This window comes from Hibiscus syriacus, unplaced genomic scaffold (genome assembly GCF_006381635.1).
Source record: "Hibiscus syriacus cultivar Baekdansim isolate YM2019G1 unplaced genomic scaffold, ASM638163v2 tig00111027_pilon, whole genome shotgun sequence".
In the NCBI taxonomy this organism is placed as follows: Eukaryota; Viridiplantae; Streptophyta; class Magnoliopsida; order Malvales; family Malvaceae; genus Hibiscus; species Hibiscus syriacus.
Genome location: NW_024062960.1, coordinates 2,538,956 through 2,559,908, shown reverse-complemented (window position 1 = coordinate 2,559,908; position 20,953 = coordinate 2,538,956). Strand labels below are relative to the sequence as shown.

Sequence of the window (20,953 nt, the reverse complement as noted above, 5' to 3'; positions counted from 1 at the left end):
GATCATTTAACATTGAACATTCATATCTTTACATACGTGATAATCGAACCTGAAACTTCAAGAAATAACAATCATATCTTAATTACTGAGTTCGTTTAATTCATACATATGATTAATTTTTTAAATTGACATTATTGGAAATAGTGAAATACAAACAATTTTAAAATTTGTGACCGTTAGGAACATGCACTTCAGTCACGTGGGTACATGAAAACCTAATTTGACATTATAGTTTGAAAAACGAGGCTAGTCTCCAAATATTGGCCGCCAACACGGTTCTTGTATTCTGTATCTTTGCAAGAAGCCTTACCCACCCATCGCACGTGTTACATATTACATTATAGACAACATTAATTATTTTGTAAAATTAAGGTTTTTTTTTGAAAATTTGTAAAATTAAGTTAGTTGATAAAAATAAACCTATTAAATTAACATTAATTATTTGTAAATAATCTCAATAATGAATTCAAAATTGTTGATTTTTAATTTAATTATTTTTATTTTTAATAATATTTTAAATTTTAAAAGTATAACAATTTCATAATCTTTATTTATTTTTTTCAATTTTCTATATAAATAAATTATATCACCGAACTTATTAAAAATAATTAAATTTCTCTACTACGTTAGCATCTACTATAGATAAGATTATTACATTAACACCATAAATTGACATATCAATACAATTAATTATCACATTAATATCATATATTTCAATAGTGATTCTCGACAATTAAAAGATAAGATTATTACAATTTGATAGATTCAATGAGTATAATTTAAAAAACAAAAACAACATTACTATTTTAAGTTTACTACGACAACGAAATTACCTTTTTTAAGGAAAAAAATAAAATTATGAAATATTTTTTCATTATATTTGCAAAATTAGAAGAATAGACCATTAGAATGTTCTACATATGCAAAATTTCCATAAATTTAATTTAAGAAATTGATTTGACCATGAATTATAATACTTTAAAAAGAAAAAATGATGAATATATATATAATATCATAAATATCTAACTCAGTTGGTAGAATATAAAATTCTTAATTTATAATCGTGAAATTAAACCTCATTATGAATAATTTATAAATCAGTGATCTCTACCCATTACATATTAAAATAAAAGTCAGTTAATTTATATATATTTATATCAGGCTGAGGGTTGCTCCTGATGCTCCACGAGCTTACGTTATCACCTCGCACAGCACGGTCAGAACCACCCACCTTGAATCCCTAAATCTGCCTGTTTTGTACACGTGTCATCATTTCTCTCCCGCGCCGTATATCTACCCGTTAACCCTAAACTCTCTCTCTATCTCTCTGTGTCCATTACTCTATCTTCTCTCTGTAACTCTCCTCTCATCAAAGAAGAAGAAGAAGAAGAATAAGAGAAAGAGAAGGAAAAATACATAGAAAATATATTCAATAGAGAGAAGAAAACAACTGTTATCAAGAAGGGAAGAAAAGAATAAAAAAATTGGAATATGGGGAAACTTCTATGCGATCCAATCGAGACATTTCAAACGTCTTCTCCGACGGTACCTCGGAGGGAATCCAATGCCGCGACACTTGAAGCGGTTGATCTAGGTGACCAGATCATCACGGCCACTACTACGTGGGACGACGTGATTGGCCTAGAGGACCAACAGAGACGGCATCTCACGAAGCTTCACGCCAGGGGAGTGCTGTGGAAGCACCCCAAAGATAACGGCTCCTCGTTGGTGTTCCGACTGTCTCACGGCGGCGATGTGTCGACGGATGGGAACTGCCTTTTCACGGCCTCGCAGAGGGCCATGGCGCGTGAGGTCGACGCGCGAGATTTGAGGAAGCAGACGGTGAAGCGTTTCTTGGAGGATCTTGGATCTGCTATGGAAGAAGAGAGACAGATGATAAATGAGGTGATTAGGAATATGTACTCTCCGGATCTGAGGAACGGGTGGGGTGTTCATGTGGTTCAAGAAGTTAAGTTGTTAGCCAAGAAGGAGGAGCGCGTTGCCTTGGACTCTGCCATTGAAGAGCTCGTTCAGCTCGGAATGCAAAGGTTTTTTTCCCCTCTTCTTGGATCCATTGATCTGCTTTTTGTGATTATTGTATCAATGCTCTATTTGATGTGTTTCCTTGTCGTCTATTTTTCATAATGAAGAGAATTGGTTGCCGAATCTATTTACAAAGAGAGATGTATTCCTGTGAATGACGGCTCGAGCTGGGCCAAATACATGTCCATTTCTGGTTCACCTGATGATGAATATGATATCATCACTTTGCAATATACCGAGGAGGGTTTATTATATGTAGATGAGAATAGAGAAGGTCGTGCTGCTGCATTTGGGGATGACATTGCCATCGAATGTCTTGCAACAGAGTTCAACCGTGAGATATATGTAGTAAGTTGAAGCTTGAATTGTTATAATTATATGGGTGTATGGATTTTGCTGCTACTTTTATGGCTTCAAAGCATTATATATTGTAGTTGTGAATGGTGAAAAGTAGGTTGCGAGGGTTCCTCCATAATAGTTCTATGCAGTACTTCATCTAGATTAGTTGATCAATAGATCATGTACCAGTGGTTAAACAAAAAAAAGAATGCATTATATTTTCCGATCGGTACCCACATAGCCTTTTGTTTCATCACTTTGGCTGTGTATTGCATCTAATTCTTACTGCAGCAGTGTTCCATGAATTCTGAGACTAAGATACTAATGTAATGGGAAGGGGTGCTTGCATGGATTTTCTGTTTTTCAGTTATGGCACCAAACTTGGATGTGTATCAACACTTTCCTTTTAAGACTAGACTTTCTGTTTAAACCCTCATTCTAGGTGCTTGCATGCATTTGTTATTTATAGACCGAGCAACTTTTTTATCACATGTAGTGAATTACATTCAATTTTAGCTTAGGTTGAAGTTCATTCTTTCAACTCATTCATTACAGTTGCAAGCACACGGATCAGATGCTATGGTTGACGAAGACGACTGTGTTTTCTTCCTTCCGCATCGTCCAAGGAGTGAAATATGTGAACCTCCCTTCTTTCTGTTTATGAAAGGAACAGGTATCAGATTTTTTTCCGAGTCTTTTGCTAAACAAAAGACTTTTCTTATCAAATTGCAAGTTTACACAGAATCCCCTAATGTGTCAGGTTGGTGTGGCGCTGGCGCTGATCATTACGAACCATTGATTGCCCATGCTTCTTCACTTGTTTCTCCAGAGAAGGTTGCTCTCGTACTGGGGCATTGAGTTGAGTCCTACAGTTTTGCGGCATAGAGATTTAAGCAGAAGTAGTTCATTATTTCCCCCCCAATATTTGGCATGCAATGTGATGTAGTTCTCAGCAATCCTTTTGTAGGAGAATTTCATCGCATAGCATAGCGTAGCGTAGCACATAATTCTCCATTTTTTTTGGTTAACATTATCTAGAATTGGTTATCCTCTTACGTTTAGTTTGCAGGTATGGTTGATTCCTGCTATTCGAGAAAGGTCTTAATAGTGTTTTGTAGTGGTTCTCTGTTTTGCATGCCGGCTTCTGTTGTTGTGGTTGAGTTATGTAGTAGTTGTTCGGCGGTGGGTATGTGCTATATTTTATTCAAGCTGGAATAATGCCTGCCTCCCTTGTATCTGCTAGACTTCGTTGGATTTTGTCCCTTCAATCCTCGAATCCAATAAGACCTTATTTTTGTTCAATTGTCGAAATGACCATTAGTTTGGAATAAATAAAGTTGACAAAAAAGTGCATCGTGTTTTTGATAAAAATAGAAATTGGTTAAACTATGACACTTCTGTTTTTGATTTGTATCAACTTGTTTTGAAAAAGGTTATCTCGATCATGAACTTTCAAAAAATTGTTTTTTTTTTCACCGTATTAAAAATACCCCTCTCTAACCCTAACTTTTTCTTTTATCGTCTTTGTTGTCTTTTATGAAGAGGAACTTCAGGGAGGTTGGAAGTTAGCTCGACAACTCCAACCCTAACCCTAGTTGATAACTCGCCAAGCGCACCAACGGGCCTCACCCCTTTGACATCTCAATTAGCTCCGTTTGGATTCTGTAGTGAAGGGGTAACAGTAGCGTGCCTTAGGAGAAAATGGATGGAATGTGCACGACGGTGTTGGGTCTTCTCGGTTGGTTCAAGAACGTTAGTCTAAAGTGTGTGATGGTGAGTATTGGAGGCGAGAGCATAGGTTGTCGTTGAGAACAAGTGAGTAATTCAAAGGTCACATTGGGTTCACTGGTGGGCTGAGCGCTCTACGTCAAGAAGTTTTAAGGGAGGGAGAACTTCAAATTCTTCGAATAGTGAGAAAGGTGAAAGTTGGGGTGTGACTAGAGTTGTTTGTGAGTTGCCAGAGAGGCGAGGTATGTTGCTAGTGTTGCTGTGCTTGACGAGTTGATGACTGGAATCATGGTTGCTAAGATAGCTGCAAACCTTCTTGAAATTCCCCCTCATTGGAGATAACATAGAGGGTGGCTGAAGGCGACGACGACAACATGTCTAAGATTAGAGTTTGGGTTAGAGAGAGAAGATTTTTAATTTGTTTAAGTGATAAAGAGCTTTTGAAAATTTATAGGTTAAATTTGAAGTTAATCTATATTGTTAATATGTGATATTATCAAATTGGTTAGAATTAACCATTTAATGACTAAAATGAGAAGAAAAAAAAAAACTCAGAAATTCTTAAAACGGGCTGTTGGACCAGATAATGTTTGATTCTCTTTGATAATGAGACAAGTACCACATTCGAGCATCTTTGGTAATAGGATAAAAAATAATATATATTTGAATATAAAAAAATTAATTATTACAAAATATAACATGATTAATAGTAAGAATGTATCTAGAGAGAATATAAAAAGGTGAATTCACTGAGTGGTCTCATGATAATTAAAAAATAAAATTATTTTTTTTTAAAGATTTTTAGTTTGAACTATAGTTTTTGTAAGGTGTATGTACGTTATGAATTACTAAAAAAGATTTTATATAAATATTAATTATAATCCTCCTAGACTAATAAAGAAACAAATGGTGAAATTTTTGCAACAATACATAATGATATTTAAATTAAGAAAAATTTAAAGTGATTCTCTAGTTTTTTCTTTCAAAGCGACTCCTTAGTCGGTGTAGCGTCATTGTCTCTTTCTCCTTATTTATTTTTATTTAGATTTAGATTTAAATATTCTCCTTGTTTTGGTTTCTTTCTCATCGCATATTATTGAAATATTTGTTTTTGTTTACTTTTATGATACTAGTTTATATGCTTTTTATGTAACGATTTTATTTATCATTATAATAGTTTAACGTTTCGTGTTATTTTTTCATCACGACACATCTCTCGATCAAGAAAATTTAATGGTCTCTATAATTTATTTTTAGGGTAAAAAATGGTCTCGTTAAAATCTCTCCTAAACAACATTGAAAATGTTGGATCTACGAGAAAAAGAGTATTAAATGAATCAAGGAGGATGTACATTAGTCTCTGTAGTTAGATCTCTTTTTGAAGTAATTTATCAATACACTAATACCGCAAAATAATATCATGTTAGTTCTCTCTATAATTGGTTTTAATTTAATCCAAAATATTGGTGTCCTTGGTAATTGACAATGTTGCATTTTCAGATGAAACATACTCGATTTATCCACAAGGAAAGTGTAAAGCATACCTCAAAGTCTCTGGAAAAATAAACTTTAACACATTAACTAAATTAAAACTAGTTAATGTACATGACAAAACTAGATACACATCTCCTTCATAAATTCATAACCCATGGTTAATGATTAATTAGCACTCTGATTTCACTAACACTATTTATCAGAATCAGAGCCAAAGAGCTCCGGCCTCCTTGAGAAGTGGCACCAAGGTGCCATTAATATGTGAAGCCATGACTCCGTCCATGGAACCAATCAGCTTCCCACCGATGAACACGACCGGAATAGTTTGTGCGTTGCAGAGGAGCCTCGACAGCGCCTTCTCCATCTCTTTCCCTCGAGGGTCATGGTCGAGCTCTATAACTGTCGGGTTCACCCCCATTCCGCAGAACAGTCTTTTGGCAGCATGGCACATGCAACAGCTGCTGACGCTGAATATCACCACGGCGCTCTCCGACGCCAGCTGCACCACTCTCTCTATGGGGTCCGACTCGATGCTCCGCAGGCTCAGGCTCATCGGCATATAACACCCCCACGAATCACCCTCACAATACATTATTTTCTCCCTTTTTTTCAACTGAAAAAACTGCGGAGAGAAACGAAGACGGTGATGAAGTTAAGGGAAGGCGTTAGAGGAAGTGGGGCATTTTATAAGGGTGGGTGGTGCGTGGTAGAAACTAGAAAAGTGGGGTTTGTCCATTGTTGTCGCACCCGCGTGCGTGGGGTATTTGCTTTAAAAGGATTTCTGTCTGCACTCAGAGAGAAGGACAACAATAAAAATCAAAACAGGTTTAAATATATTAAACCTCCCTCTATTATTTTAATATTTGAAATTTAGTCTTTATAATTTAATTTAAAACTATTTTTTATTTGAAAATCTTGGTCTGTTTACTAACTTTTGTTCACTCTCATCATTAATTATTGACTTAACAGTTAAATAAATAATTAAAATAACTTTTTAGTCCTTCACATTTATATCTTTTATCAGTTTAACTCTTAAAAGACTATAAACGTACATGACTAAACAAATATAGTTAATTACATCACATGTTCTCAAAGTATGACTCTCATTTTAAAATGATTCATAAACTTTTAAATATTATAATTGCATCCCTAAACTATGATAATCATTCTAAATTAGACCTCAAACTTTTGAACATTCCAATTTCATCCCCAAACTATAAGCTTCATTCTAAATTAGTCCCCAAACTTTTTAAACATTCCAATTTCATCCCAAACTGTATGTATAAACTAATCACATCCCTTATTAATAAAATTGTTAGGCCAAGTTATATTATTATATATTTGAGAAAAAACAAATTTTAGGTTAAACTATGGTTGAAACTAATACATATTTGGATGAATTTGGGATGAAATTATAATATCCAAAAGCTTGGGGACTAATTTAGAAAGAGTGTCATATTTTATGGATGAAATTAGAATGTTTAAAAGTTTAAGGACTAATTTAGAATGAGAGTCATAGCTTGGGGAGGAAATTATAAAATTAAAAAGTTTAGGGACCAATTTAATTAATAATAATTTGTATTTGTTTTTAAAGAATAGAGATCAAATTTATAAAAAGAACTACAATCGTAAAAAACTAAAAAAGTTGTTTTAACTTTTTTCTATGGTCTTAAAGAAAAATTGAATAGGAGAAAATAGATGTATGACACTTTCAAATTAAAAATAGGGTAAAATGCAAAAAATATCATTAAAATGTGTTGAAATGATATTTTTAACCATTGAACTTTAAAAATTACAAAATATTCATATCATCAAATTGTTATAAAATGGTAATTGCATGTAATAATATTAATGATAAATTTCGATAAGTTTAAGGACTATTTTGTATAGTTCAATAAGTTTAATAAACATTTTTTATTAGTTTGATAAAGTATAATGACCATTCTATAATAGTTTGATAAATTTGGTAACTATTTTATAACTTTTGAAAGTTTATTGACTGAAAAGATCATTTTAGTATGGTTTAGTAACCATTTGTATATTTTACCCTTAGAAATAATACATGCACTCAACATTATAAAATTAAAAAGTGCAAGGACTAAACATTAAATATTGAAATAGATAAGGAACCCTTTACATATATCAGGCAATAAAACCCTAGATGAAAAAGGTAAGGTGTTAGATGAAGGAGGGTAGGGGTAATTTTTCTAGTCCAGTTACCAACTTTTAATCACATAGCGTTTTCCTTTTTGTGTAGTAATATTAAAAAACAGACCCTTAACATTTTGGCAAAAACTGTAGGGTTTTTTGGGATAGACGGCTTGCTTTGGTGCTGCTTGTCGGGACCTTTGAGTTTGATGAGATTTACACTTTTGTTAGTGACAAGACCCGACTCTTGCGCGCATGTTTTGCCTTTGTCTTCTTGGACATGATGTATTCATCATCTATTGGATTTCTTGCTTTCACCAAGGGAGAGGGCATGAGTAGACTATAAACGAGTTGAGTTGAGTGGAGTAGAATTTGAATGTCGTTGAATTCAATTCAATTTGAAAAACTTAAAATTAAACTTGATTTGATTTGAAAATTCAGTTCGAGAAATTACAGGGCATTGTGTCCTCTAAAGCATAGGGTCATGGTCAATCATGAGTTAAAAAAGTAAAAGAAGTAGTGTACTAGATTGGTAATTTGTTTACTTCTGCTTAGGTAATTATAAGTTTGTGTTCTGGTGCAAATTACGTGGTTTAACGTGCGATTTGCTACTCCTATTTCTAGAAAATTGCCAAACCAAGTCATAATTAGGATAAATTCCAATTCATTGTTTCATACACCACATTCATTTGTTTATCTACTTTTCTTTTCTTTTTTCTCTGATTTTTGTTAATATTCTTATTCAAAAAAAAAAAATTCGATCGAGTTCCATCTTCCTTATCCAGATATATAAATTTAGATGTGTTGTTATTAATCTTAGAGAACGATGTCCATTTCATGATTACACTGGTCATGATAAAATTACTTTCACCCGTCTAATGATCTTAATTTCTAAAATAATGTAAAACTAAAAAAATTACATCCGACGAAAATGGATCCCAACCTTATAACTACAAAATATAAAGATGAAAAAAACAAAGCCATGGCCCCCCATTTGAGAATGAATGATTTGAAGGTAGGTGAAACATTGTTATTTGTTCCTACTGATATATATAAATAAAATAGTACAAAAGTTTTATACGTAAATCACATTCGTTGTTTCTTTAGCTAAAAACAATAATCATATGTTTGAATTACCTTTTGGGTTCTTTTGTAACTTTAGGATAAAGGTGCTCACGATATGCACGTAAAGATTATAGCTTCAATATCAAATTAGTAGAAGTTTCCAACAGTCACCATCCATGTTGTCTGAAATCAGTCAAAACATGTGGCGAAGAGCCCACAGCATGGAGTAAAACATGCTACAGATTTGGAAAAGTTAAGGTATGTGTGTTGTGGATTCCACATTAGCTATAGATAGTGGGACTAATACTTTTCTTTTGCTTATATTTGATTATGAGTTACTAAATCACATGCAGTGAATGAAGGAGCCTTAGTCGTATGCAGTGGAACTAAACATGTGTTAGTGCTTTGGATTTAGGAAATATGTTGCCACATGTTCACATGTTAGTGCTACTTTATTAAAAAGTCGAAAACGAAAAATTACAATAAAGGTTTATAATTATAAACCTACACTGAACATATAATTCGAATATATTTTTATAGCAATTACACAATAAATTAGACACTTGAGATTATACAAAGATCATACAAGAAAAATATTAACAATGTATCCAAAAAAATCAAATAAAAGATAGATACAAACATATTTAACTGCATCGATAAATGAACCGCAATAGAAAATCAAACTATTAAAAGACCACTGACAATCATAGATCATAGTCGAATATCATGAGAAAACTATCTCTGAATATAAACCGCATTTCCAAATTTAATCTGAGGGTCCAAAGTAGGTAAGATTAGTAGGATAACAAATAAGCACCATCTTGATCAGTCGAGACGTCGTCAAATCCAACCTTGAGAAAATTAAACGAAAACAACGTCAAACAACTGAAAACGTGTCAAAAGGTAGATAAAAACGTGTAATAAAGGTAGAGTTATTAAAAAAATGAGATATAAGAAAATAAAGGAAAAATGAGATATAAGAAAATAAAGGAAAAATAAGGAATGCATGTGGTCGACGACCAACATCAAGGCCGGTGTCATCGTCTGCCAACAGGGATGGACATAGGCAGGGCGAACGGGGACGGTCACCTCCTTAAAAATTTTAAATTTCTATATATTTTAGATATTTTATTTGTATTTTCTATTGGAAACCTGCTTTTACCTGGCAAAAATACCAGGATAATGCAAAAAGGGAAAAAAATTTCCCATTCTAATGTGGTTCCAACATTATTTCCTCATCTAGGGAATTTTCTACAGTACATGCCTAAAGACCCCGAAATATCTCGGCGTCTTCAGGTTAAAATTTTGCATGCATAATCCTTGGAGATTACTTGGCGTCTTTAGTTGAAATAGGGTTGCTGTTGCATGTGGAGGTGGTCCGGAATTCTAGGCGTCTTCTTGGGAAGTTTTTGTAGGTTTACCTTAGGTTTTATCGGTTAAGCCAGACCCAAATTACAATTCTAAGAAAAAAGATCACACTGCTTCAAACACTGGAAATTCACAGTTGTTTCATGATGGGAACACCAAACACTGGCTTGTTCGAATGGATAAGCCTGGAATTGGGGTTGTCACAAAAGCACAAATGGTTGATTATTATACTCAAATACTTACCGAAGTGTTGGGAAAGTAAGTATTTTGTTCATTATGCACGAAAGAAATTTGGTTTTCCATCATAAGTTTGTTCATTCTGGAGTGAAATGATTGTTGCAGTGAGATGGATGCACAAATGTGCATATATCATGTATCTTGGCAATCCCAATTTGCTTTCTGTAGTGAACTTGATGAAGAATGCGCGAACGAACTAGCTGGTCTGTAAATGCTTTCAACTAAAGACGCCGAGAATTCCTGGCCACCTCATCATGTAGCACCAACCCTATTTCAACTAAAAACGCCGAGTAATCCCCAAGGATTATGCATGCAAAATTTTAGCCTGAAGACGCCGAGATATCTCGGGGTCTTTAGGCGTGTACTGTACAAAATGTCCTAGATGAGGAAATAATGTTGAAACCACGTTAGAAATGGAAATTTTTCTCATTTTACATTATCCTGGCATTTTTTCCGCTTTTACCCCCTTAATATTTTATAAGTTTATATCCCTTTATAGACATCCATTTTTGTCCGGTTCTAAAAAAGATATATTTATTATTATTATTATTATTACTTTTATTATTATTAATTATTATTACATTTTGTAGACCCAATATAGCAACCCACCATCTAACCTATCCGAGGCCTAATACATGAGCCCAACACCAAGGCAACCCAATTACAAGCCCAAACAGCTTACCCAAAACCCAGTTGAAGCCTGACTCGTTTACAGATAACAAACCTAGACCTGGCTCAGTAGCCCACCAGAGTCTAGATTCGACCCGACGCTTAGGGTTTTTGAAACCCTAACCCTAGGGATTTGATGTCACTGTCGCCATTCTCTGATGTTGTCGTTTGCTACCGCCACTGTTGCTCCTGTCAGTTATCTCAGCTAGCCGCCTGCACCCAAGTCAGCCAATCTATCAAACAGTGACATAAATCACTAATCAAGCTAAAGAAACTCAATAAAAAAATGCAAGCAAATCAAGATAGATATTTGGGAGATAATCATATCCTCTGATCTCTCGAAAATCGAAGGCCAATATTACAAAACCATCACATATAATGAAAAAAGAGGGGACACGAACAGAAACTAGAGGAGAGAGATTAGGAGCCTAGAGAAAAATATCGAAAGAAATCAAACAGAGAGAGAAAAAAACAGAACAAAAAAACCTATTCGAAAGGAGAAAAAAAAGAAAAAGAAAAAAGAGAGCAAAGTGAGATGGTTCTTACCTCTGCTTGAAGAGTTGAAAGCTCGATGGTCGCCGATTTTTGGGTGTTTCGAAAGGTAAATATGTAGATCTAGGAGGCTAGGGTAGTTTTTAGGTTGAAAGGGTGGGGGTTTCGAGTCGAGGGTGAGGAGAGGAAGCTTTTTGAGTTGGTTGCCTCTCTCCGGCCGCAGTGAATCGCCGTGAGCTCCGCCGACGGCGGCCATCCCTTTCTTCCCCGATGAGGGGAAGTTGAGAGAGTTTTAAAACTCTCTCTTCTGGCTTTCTGAAACGAATGAAAAATGAGGGAGGATGAGAATGAAAGCCCATTTTTGGGCTTATATCCCTCGATTGAAACGTTGTCGTTTTGGGGAGGGGCCTTTCCGTGTTTTCGAGTTATGATATAATAGACATGCAGGTCTTTGATCCTTTGTAATCTCACGATTTGGGCCGTGGAATGAAGTTTACATTGTTTTGTTTTGAGCCTTTATCTTTTCACGTTTATATTTTAGTCACTATCATATGTATTGTACCATTTTTGTTTATGTTCGATTCTGGTTTTAATATTTGCAAATGTTTCATTTCAATCACTGAATGTAATCTTTCTTTATTTATAATTAGTATTTTTAATTTACTTTGTTTACATTATGGCCATTGTTTTCTTATAAAAACTTTAGGTAAAATCATTGTTTGCCCTTATGAATTTCTACACTAATTTGTTTTAGTCCCCATTGTTGTTTAAGGTTTATTTTTATTTCCAATACCTATATTGTTTAATTTATTTGATATTAGTTCTGGTTTGTTTTTATTTGTGATTTAGTCTTTCAAATTTATGTTAGTAACAATTTGGTCCTTAAAATTTCAAATATGTTTATTTAGTTAATTTTTTTATTGTTTTGTTTTAGCCCCTTATGTATGTATGTATTTCACATGTTATGTATTTTATGTACAACATTAAATGAATAGTATTAGTTTTATATTGTAAATATTTTATTTTTACATTTACAATTGTATTTATTCCCATATTATTTCCTTATTTAGTGATATGGTATTCGAATACTTTCAAGAACGTTATTTGTAGAATGGGCATGAAAAACACCACTTGATCGAAGTGATGTAATATGATATGACATTCAAACAAAATGTGAACATGAAATAAATCGATTTCATTTTGCTAATTATTAATTCATTTTATTTTAAGTTGAACTAGGCAATGAATATTTATAATTAGCCATTTATTTTATTTTATGTCGATGTTCAAGTTATATTCGATTTTTGTTTTTAAAAAATCAATGTGGGGAGAATATTCTTTACGAATGAGAAATAATTGAGATAGCTTTCCGGACGGAGGATTGCAAATTTCAAGATTTCTTATCGAGTTAAAGGATTTTCTTTAAATAGTTAATTCGAAGCAAATTAATCAAATTTTAATAAATGATCATAATTTAACTTTATATTTGATTCATACTTTCCACCATTTACGACAACATGTAAGCGATTCAATACCAGTTTTTGGGCGTTGTGGGGGTGCTTACCATTCCCCACATGTAATCGACTCCCGGACCTATTAAATAGAGTTTTTGGTAAACAAATACCAACTTTTGTCTTAAAAAACGATATTTCCTCAAAAATTGTTTTAAAAGACGTTTTTAGGTATTCGACCTACCTAACCCAAAGGTCGATGGAGACTCCTATCTAATTTCATTCAGATTAATTCCAACTCCACAATTTTCCAAATAAAAGTCATAATCGTTTTTAAAATAATATTTAATTATTTTTCAAAAAAATGGTTATGACACCCTTCAAATGTGATAAGTTCAACCCATTTACATAAAATCATGCGTCCGTCTCTGATTGTCAAACAAAGAAGAAAAGAAAGGAACCAAAAACAAGAACCTAAAGAGAATTTGTTAGGGTTTTGTGGTGCACCATTTTAGCTCTCTTTTAAAGAGCTATTTCGTTGTTTGTTATGATTAATTTAGAGTCAGTCGGTTTCACTAAAAAAACATATTTCCATAAATGATTTTTGTAAAATAAATTAAATTTTCTGAAAAGTAAATTTTTGAAATCATTTTTTGGTGTTTAAATGATAGTGTGTAAATTTTCTATTGTTTGATAAAATTTTCAGATATTATTCGTTATAAATACCAAATAAAATAAGTTAGTTATTTTTCCCTCATGCATTTACTATTTTTCCCAACACACTTACATCGGCATAAATAAGTTTGAGAGGACAAGAACTTATTTACAGCAGAGTAAATAAGTCATAAAAACACTTTTACATAACTAATTAACGTACTTTTTCGTTAACTCATAATTTTACTTGAATCAAACACCAAAAAATAATGAATATTTTTCAGAAAATCAATTACAACCAAATAAATATAACCTTAATGGTAATCATGACTCATTTCGTTAACCATGAGTAACTTGGTTGTTTTCTCATTGAGGAATGCTTAATTAACAAAAATGAATCATTCAGCTTCTCATGTTCAGGAACAACTGGACCATCCCCTTACACAAATAGCTTCAGCTTATTTTACTTTTTACTGTATAGCACTGCTTATATTGCGTGAAACAGTATAATTTCAGACTAGTTTTATTTACTATGCATGACGGTATAAAAAGAAGCAGTGACAGTGAGGCAAAGGATCACAATCACATGTTCACCTAAAGCCCAGACAAAGTGACGGCAGTTGCTAAACTAGCATAGTTCAGGCGTGCATGCACCTGCTCCCACGGGGCGGAGGGTACGGTTGTGCGCCGAATACCGGCTAAATATCAGCAGCTCTTTGTTGTTGTTTTTCCTTCATGGTTGACCTTATTCTTCACCAACGCATGCTCAGCAGAATCCCAGTGCTTCTGCAGCTTTTTTTTTTGTACGTTGCAAGTAAAATTCAAGCTCTGGTTGTTGGATAAAAAGTGAGTGTGGGTAAGGTGATTTTCTTAGTCTCGAGAAAGAATTACAGCTTTAACTTGCAAGCGGGTGTGGGTCAAACAAAACACTGATTATTTTGGTCGATAGCTACGCAGACAGAATCGGAATCTTGGGATTTGGTAAAGTTCTTCTGATAATATGGTTAAAATAATGGTTCATATCATGTATAGAGGGCTTCCTCGCCCATGTAGGTCGTTGGAAAAAAAATTTTACTCGTATAGAGTGTACAAGAGAAATTGTTTTATCAACTAAGATGGAATGAATCACCGACGTTTCTGAGAAGATATCTAATAGACACTATATGTTTAAGGTTGATACTTTATTAAGGTTAGCGTTTAAACAACATACAATCTGAGAAAGAATTTTTTTCAAAAACATCAAATGATTTGATCGTTTGAGCATGCTTATTTAGAAACGTATTTTTCAATGCCAGACTTTAAACGATCAAACACGTTTCTAAACAAGCATGCAGCTTTGACAAATACTTTCATTTCCATTACCAACAAAAAAATGCAGATAACTGCTACTGTAAAACTAGAGAAGGATCATGACAATGAGAAAATTGATAAAATCATCCAAAAATAAACTGCCAAACCTATAAACATACAAACATTTTACACTCAAATCCATACAATCGAGCTTCTTGTAATATTCCAAAGCTTTTATCAGATTTAAAAAAAAAAATGGTTCTCGCTTGGATACTACAACACAAAATTAATACACATGAAATAACCCCACAAGAGCAGGCATCCGTTTCTTCTTCATCATCTTCGAATACGGTTTCCAATTCGATTACTTAATTATGATCTCCTAATCATTGATGTCGTATTTCCCTCGAAAAGTTGTTCAATCAACTCCTCAATATCTTCTGGTTGATACTTTATGTATTTCCCTGCTTGTTTACTATTATCAAAGTATGACTGGAATCTCCCTACAAATGACCTGTATGCTGGAATCATCACCGACGATATCGATACTCTTAGCTCCGATTTAAGTTGTCCGTCGCTTACCACCCATGTGCTCTGTGTCTTGAGGATTTCTTCGAACAAGGCGTTGAAGTTCTTGAACCTTTCTTTCAGTATAGGTTTTGACACTTTCCCATTAACTTGTACACCCTCATGACTTATGGTCTGCAGCACGTTGCTCCATGTGTCTCTTTGGTACAATTTATGGTACTGCCTCAACTCCGATGTTCGTTTCCGTGACCAAGAATGACCGAGCATGTCGTAGATGTCGGTCGACTCCTTGAGCTTCTGCAAAATGTATCTCCCATTGTTCATTAAGAAGATGTAACGCAATGACGGGCTCCGATAGAGCTTTGATTTCATCTCGATGTTGGCATCTAACAAATCCATGACCTCCACCAACTTTAATGCAAAAGGGGATGCCGGCAGGAACCTATCGTCCTTTTCAATGTAGTTCTCCTGTACTTTCTGGACGGTCAATCCCTCCATTTCATTGTGCTTTTGAAATACTTGCTCTAGTGTGTCCTTATACTCACAAGCATACTTTAGATAGTTCATTGTATAGCGAGTCAAGGGGTGAACAGCACCACCCGCGACCGGGATTCTGCCTGCATTGTCACTCTCGATCGAATTCTCAAGCTGAGAGAAAATGCTCACCGCTGTTTCGCCGATCCTACATTGTACCGTAAATGTATCGGACATGAATTCCTTGGCGGACAAGTAATTGCCAATCTCCATGTTATTCAAATCACGCAATGCCTCGTATATGTCTAAGAACTTAAATAGTTTCTCCGTTGAGTATTGTCTAGGCAACACCAGGGCATTCGGAAAATTGAGAAGCCTCATGGTCAAGGATGTCGAGAGTTCACAGAACAATCTCTGGGCGATCGAAGGATGCTCGGAAAACACCGAATTGCAAAGTGTGCGTTCTTCGGAGAAGAGATTGTTGGTGCAATGTTTCATAATGTGAAGCCAATTACCGATCTCGACTTCCAGTGATTCCCAACTCATCCTTTCGGCATCGTCGACATTGATATTCTCAAACGATAGCTTGCTCAACTCGGCATCCAGTGCTTTAAGCCTAAGACCACTATAAGCAATGCAACACTCTGCCTCGTACCCTGCAAATATCATTGTGCTACCAATTCGGTTCATGATAGATACTGATTCGGGCGAAAAATACGGGAACTCTTCCACCGTTTTCAACTTCGTTTCTCCTTCGTTTCGATCCGTATTTATATCGAGAAGCGTACGGAACTCGTTTTCCAATAACAACATGGCACGATGGTGTTCGGAGCCTGCTCGGTTTAAACACGAAGTCGCACCGGAATCTGATGGCAATTCTTCGAGCCTACGAATGATCGTCCAAAGGAGTTTTACGGCTTCGAAAAATTCCTCCATGTTTAGGCCGAATTTAGCTGAGGCTTTCCTTAGTTCATAGGCTGCAATCTCGGAATCAACCATCTCCAAGAACTGGTCAATACAGGTAAAATTATTCTCACCGGAATCTAACGTTTCGATGAATTGATCAACATCTTTCAGAATTTGATCAAATTTAAAACCGGGTTCCGATGATAACTCATCGGGATTGTTCTGCTCATCCCCACCGTCCGATACAGTTTCGGTTCCCAAGTTTTCACCGTTCTGGCTCTTCCCCATGATGAGGTGAAATTAGCCAAGCCAAGCAAGGCAATAATGATTTTAATTTTGTATTTAATCTTGCATTTGTGCTTGAAAGAGATTAAGAAGATGATTAATAAACAGAAAAGAAAAATTATAACGTAAATAACGGGAATTGGTCGTTGACCTCACAAAGTTTCATTTTTGTTTTGGATCGTGCGCTGCTCCACATCGTTTGCCGGCGGTTGTTCAGGATTTGAACCAATATTAGGTAAGTATTTTCTTTTATAATGGTTTAATACCTATTTTAGTCTCATATTTTAGTCAATTTCTCACTTTTAACTCTTGTACTATTTTTCGGTCAGTTTAACCTTCTAATTTTAAATTTCTTTATCATTTTAGTGATAGTAAAATTCAAAGTTGATTGAAGAAAAATAAAAGGCTTAAAGCAAGAAATTCACTAAAGCTCAGGGGCTGAAGTATATATTAAACCTGTGTTTGATAAGTTTTATTTAATAAAAAATTGCAAAAATAATAATTTGTGCTTTAAAATGTTTTAAAAAATTATAAATAGGAGTTAAATAAATATTAGAACTACTTATGATATTGAAATATTATAAATAATATATTATAAGTAAATCTTAAAACTATTTATAATACAATATAAAAATTTTATCTTTATTTTTAAACTTATATTAACTACAACTTAATATAAATAATATATTATTGTCATATATATATATATATATATATATATATATATATATATATATATATAATCTATTTAATTATAACACAACTATTAATTTTTCTTGACGGTTCAATTACTTTTATACTCTCTAATTGGTTTGGGCTTGAATCCTCTCTTGACCACTTTTATTCTCTCTTTTTTCTAACATTAACTATAGTGTTAAGTTTTTTTAATAGATGTGATCATTAGAAGGTTCTATTTGTTTACAATCTTTCTTAATTATTGATAACGGACACATCCTACAGACGGAACTGCTCGAATTCAGTATCACTACGAAAAAACAATACTACTTTTAACCACTGAAAACACTTGATTACCTTGTCATTAGAGTGGGATTTGGCTTGTTGGTTATGACGAGTCCAATTTTAAATATATAATTATATTAATTTTGTTAATTATTAAAAAATATTTTAATATTTTTCTAATATTTATAAACAATAGTTTCAAATAAAAAATAACAATATTTTTAAAATATATGAAAATTCGTATATATATATTTTTTAAAATTATAAAAATAAATTTTCAAGCATGGGAACATCACGTAGTTTCATGGGGGGATAAAACCGAAGAGAGTATTGAAACTCAAATCAGCTCGTTGATTAGACTGCAAATAAATAACATATTGAAGCTTCTTCGAAGATCACAACTTTGTTGGTATGCTTCCTTTTAACACACAACTCCAACACAATAAGTAACCAACAAAAGAGAAACATATTCACCGAAAACATTATTATTTCTACCGATTCTAATTATTGATATAGGTAATTACGATAAAAAAAATTCGGTCAAAAAAATAATGTTTTGGTAGCGTTTTACCGAAAACATTATATTTAAAAATAATAATATTTTCGTTCATTTTTTACCGGTTATATTATTTAAAATAATAAAAAAATCGGTAACACCTTTTTTAGCCGTATATTAGACTGTCGCACCGTAGAACTTCCCTGCTAAAGACAATGAAAAACAAAACATAAAAAGCACCGAGCTAACCTCGCGAACTACCTATATATCAGCTTGGATCGGTCGAGGTAGTGAGTGGGGACATCTCTTAAATTTTTCACATTTTATTATATTTTAAATTTTTGAATATTTTTTTATTGATAATATAGTTTTGTCCTCTAAGGTTTTATAAGTTTGATTCCTCTAAAATTTTATAAATTCATCTCTTAACATAAAAATACGTGTTTGTCCATGCATATAAGTAATCTTAAAATAGGAATTTGACATGAGAGATTATTCATATTCAAATACAAATAGGAGAGCATAGTCAAGTTAATATATTTCTCTCGTTATCTCACCATACAAAGCGTAGTAATACTAGGGATAGGATGAGACTCGAATTCAACATGTTTTGATCCCACCTGATCTGATGGGTCGGATTTTTTTTAAAAAAATTGAGGTCAGGTCGGGTTTTTTTAGAGGTCGTGTTCGTGTCGGGACAGGTTCGGGTTTAGGGTGAAAAATACTCAACCTAAGAAAAACATATAATTTTGCCTTTATATTTAGGGATAATTGCAATAATTTCCTCTATATATTATTTTATTCCAATTAAATCTATATTTTTATTAAATAAAAATAATATTTTTAATAAATATATTATTTCGGGTCAGGTTCGGATTTTATCTAAAAAAATTCGAGTCAGGTGGAGGGTTTATATTTTTCGGATCAGGTCGGGTTGACCAAAAATCCAATCCACTAGATCATGCCCATCCCTAAATGCAAGAAACACCCGGTCAAGTGCTTGAGCTCGGTAATCGCTAGTGATATTTTTTCGGACAAAGTTTATCCCTTGCAAAGTCTGTCCCAACTGATCCATACATCTCTCTATATTGCAGAGTCAGTCTTCAGCTTCAGTAGGAGCTACACCTGTCGTACCTCTAAAAGTCCTGACCCTATTAGCGATCAAGGTCTGAGTAATCGGGAATTCAGGTGCGACACTAACAGCTCTGACCACACCCTAAATCAACTACAGAAACTGCATACCGAGAGTCTCATTTAGTACCACAATCGTAGACTCAGAACCAACGACTAAGGCTCCCCTGACAGGTGTCGTCATATCGATATCAAGGGCAGGCGGCGAATCAATAATCGGATCGTCGATCTGGTCAGTGAACCTAGCAGCTCGACCTCGCCCGCGGCCAAATCAACGACCTCTTCTAGCACTCATAAAGAAGGATCTCAGGGCTCACTACACAAGAGTTAAACTTAAGGTCAGATTTGACACTAGAGTGTCGAACACATTTAAACTTGTAAAAACGGGTGACATGGATAGAAAGTTGTAAAACGTTTTCAAAATAGTATTTTTATTTATTGAAAACCCATTCACAATCCGGGGTTTAAAAACAAAAAACTCTAATACCAACTAAATGTAACCCCCTAGACTCATTCTATGCGTTACGACTAGATTTAGTGGATTGAATAAAAATTTCCAAAATATTTTTCGATAATTTAAAACCATATGATAAATAACATCTTTGAAAAAACATAGTTAATAATGATAAAATTCCAACGAGTAAATATAAAACCGTAAGTGATGAGTAAAATAAAATATATCATAATCTGTATCACAATAAATCTAACATCAATAGCAAAAACAGTAGTAGTCATAAAAACAAGTATTTCAAAATAAAAGCACATGTAACCGAAAATGAAGGCAGACCGAAAGATAAAAACATTACAACAAAATATATTGTACGAATGTGTCGATCCTCCAAGTGTCAGGTCCGGGGTGCCTATCCAAAAGTATCTGAAATGGGGAAAGGTTTGAAAAGGTGAGTTAGAGAGCTCAGTGTGTTCCAATAGTGCAAGTAAAACATAATGGGTAAAATAATCAAGAAGTAGTTCAGTAAAGTATCGTAAAAGTCATAGAGAAGTTGAATTTTAAAACTCATAATTACCCTTCTCCCGTATACCAAAATGTAGTTCCCCAGAACTGCATCCATAAGGGCTTACCTTATACCCATTGGGTATAGGATCCAACTTAAGGGAGCATTTTGGGGCTTGAGAGCATATCCAAGAAAGTTCTCAGGGCCTCGAAGCCTACCCAAAGGTTGCCTTAGGTATGTAA

At 34.0% G+C, this 20,953-nt stretch overlaps 3 protein-coding genes across 3 annotated transcripts; 1 reads left to right on the top strand and 2 right to left on the bottom strand.

Annotated features, from left to right (window-relative positions):
- The first annotated feature begins 1,223 nt into the window (after positions 1–1,223).
- On the top strand, positions 1,224–8,122 carry LOC120151104. Its single transcript, XM_039163642.1, has 5 exons — positions 1,224–2,048; positions 2,151–2,391; positions 2,938–3,055; positions 3,143–3,242; positions 8,100–8,122. The coding sequence occupies exons 1-4, from the start codon at positions 1,492–1,494 to the stop codon at positions 3,238–3,240; spliced, it is 1,014 nt and encodes a 337-aa protein (XP_039019573.1). The 5' UTR covers positions 1,224–1,491; the 3' UTR covers positions 3,241–3,242; positions 8,100–8,122.
- On the bottom strand, positions 5,688–6,244 carry LOC120151106 (glutaredoxin-C1-like). The gene has a single exon (XM_039163644.1). The coding sequence runs from the start codon at positions 6,194–6,196 to the stop codon at positions 5,810–5,812; it is 387 nt and encodes a 128-aa protein (XP_039019575.1). The 5' UTR covers positions 6,197–6,244; the 3' UTR covers positions 5,688–5,809.
- Positions 8,123–15,289: 7,167 nt separating the features above from the next.
- Positions 15,290–17,302, bottom strand: LOC120151023 (exocyst complex component EXO70B1-like). The gene has a single exon (XM_039163578.1). It carries the CDS (start codon positions 17,172–17,174, stop codon positions 15,351–15,353), a length of 1,824 nt encoding a protein of 607 aa, XP_039019509.1. The 5' UTR covers positions 17,175–17,302; the 3' UTR covers positions 15,290–15,350.
- Positions 17,303–20,953: the final 3,651 nt, after the last annotated feature.

What these genes read in the sequence shown, in the direction of transcription:
- LOC120151104 (XM_039163642.1), top strand. Translation starts at nt 1,492, where the DNA reads ATGGGGAAACTTCTATGCGATCCAATCGAGACATTTCAAACGTCTTCT. An exon ending in GTTCAGCTCGGAATGCAAAG is followed by an intron (nt 2,049 to 2,150) that starts GTTTTTTTCCCC and finishes TTCATAATGAAG; the next exon opens with AGAATTGGTTGCCGAATCTA. An exon ending in TCAACCGTGAGATATATGTA is followed by an intron (nt 2,392 to 2,937) that starts GTAAGTTGAAGC and finishes CATTCATTACAG; the next exon opens with TTGCAAGCACACGGATCAGA.
- LOC120151106 (XM_039163644.1), bottom strand. Translation starts at nt 6,196, where the DNA reads ATGTATTGTGAGGGTGATTCGTGGGGGTGTTATATGCCGATGAGCCTG.
- LOC120151023 (XM_039163578.1), bottom strand. Translation starts at nt 17,174, where the DNA reads ATGGGGAAGAGCCAGAACGGTGAAAACTTGGGAACCGAAACTGTATCG.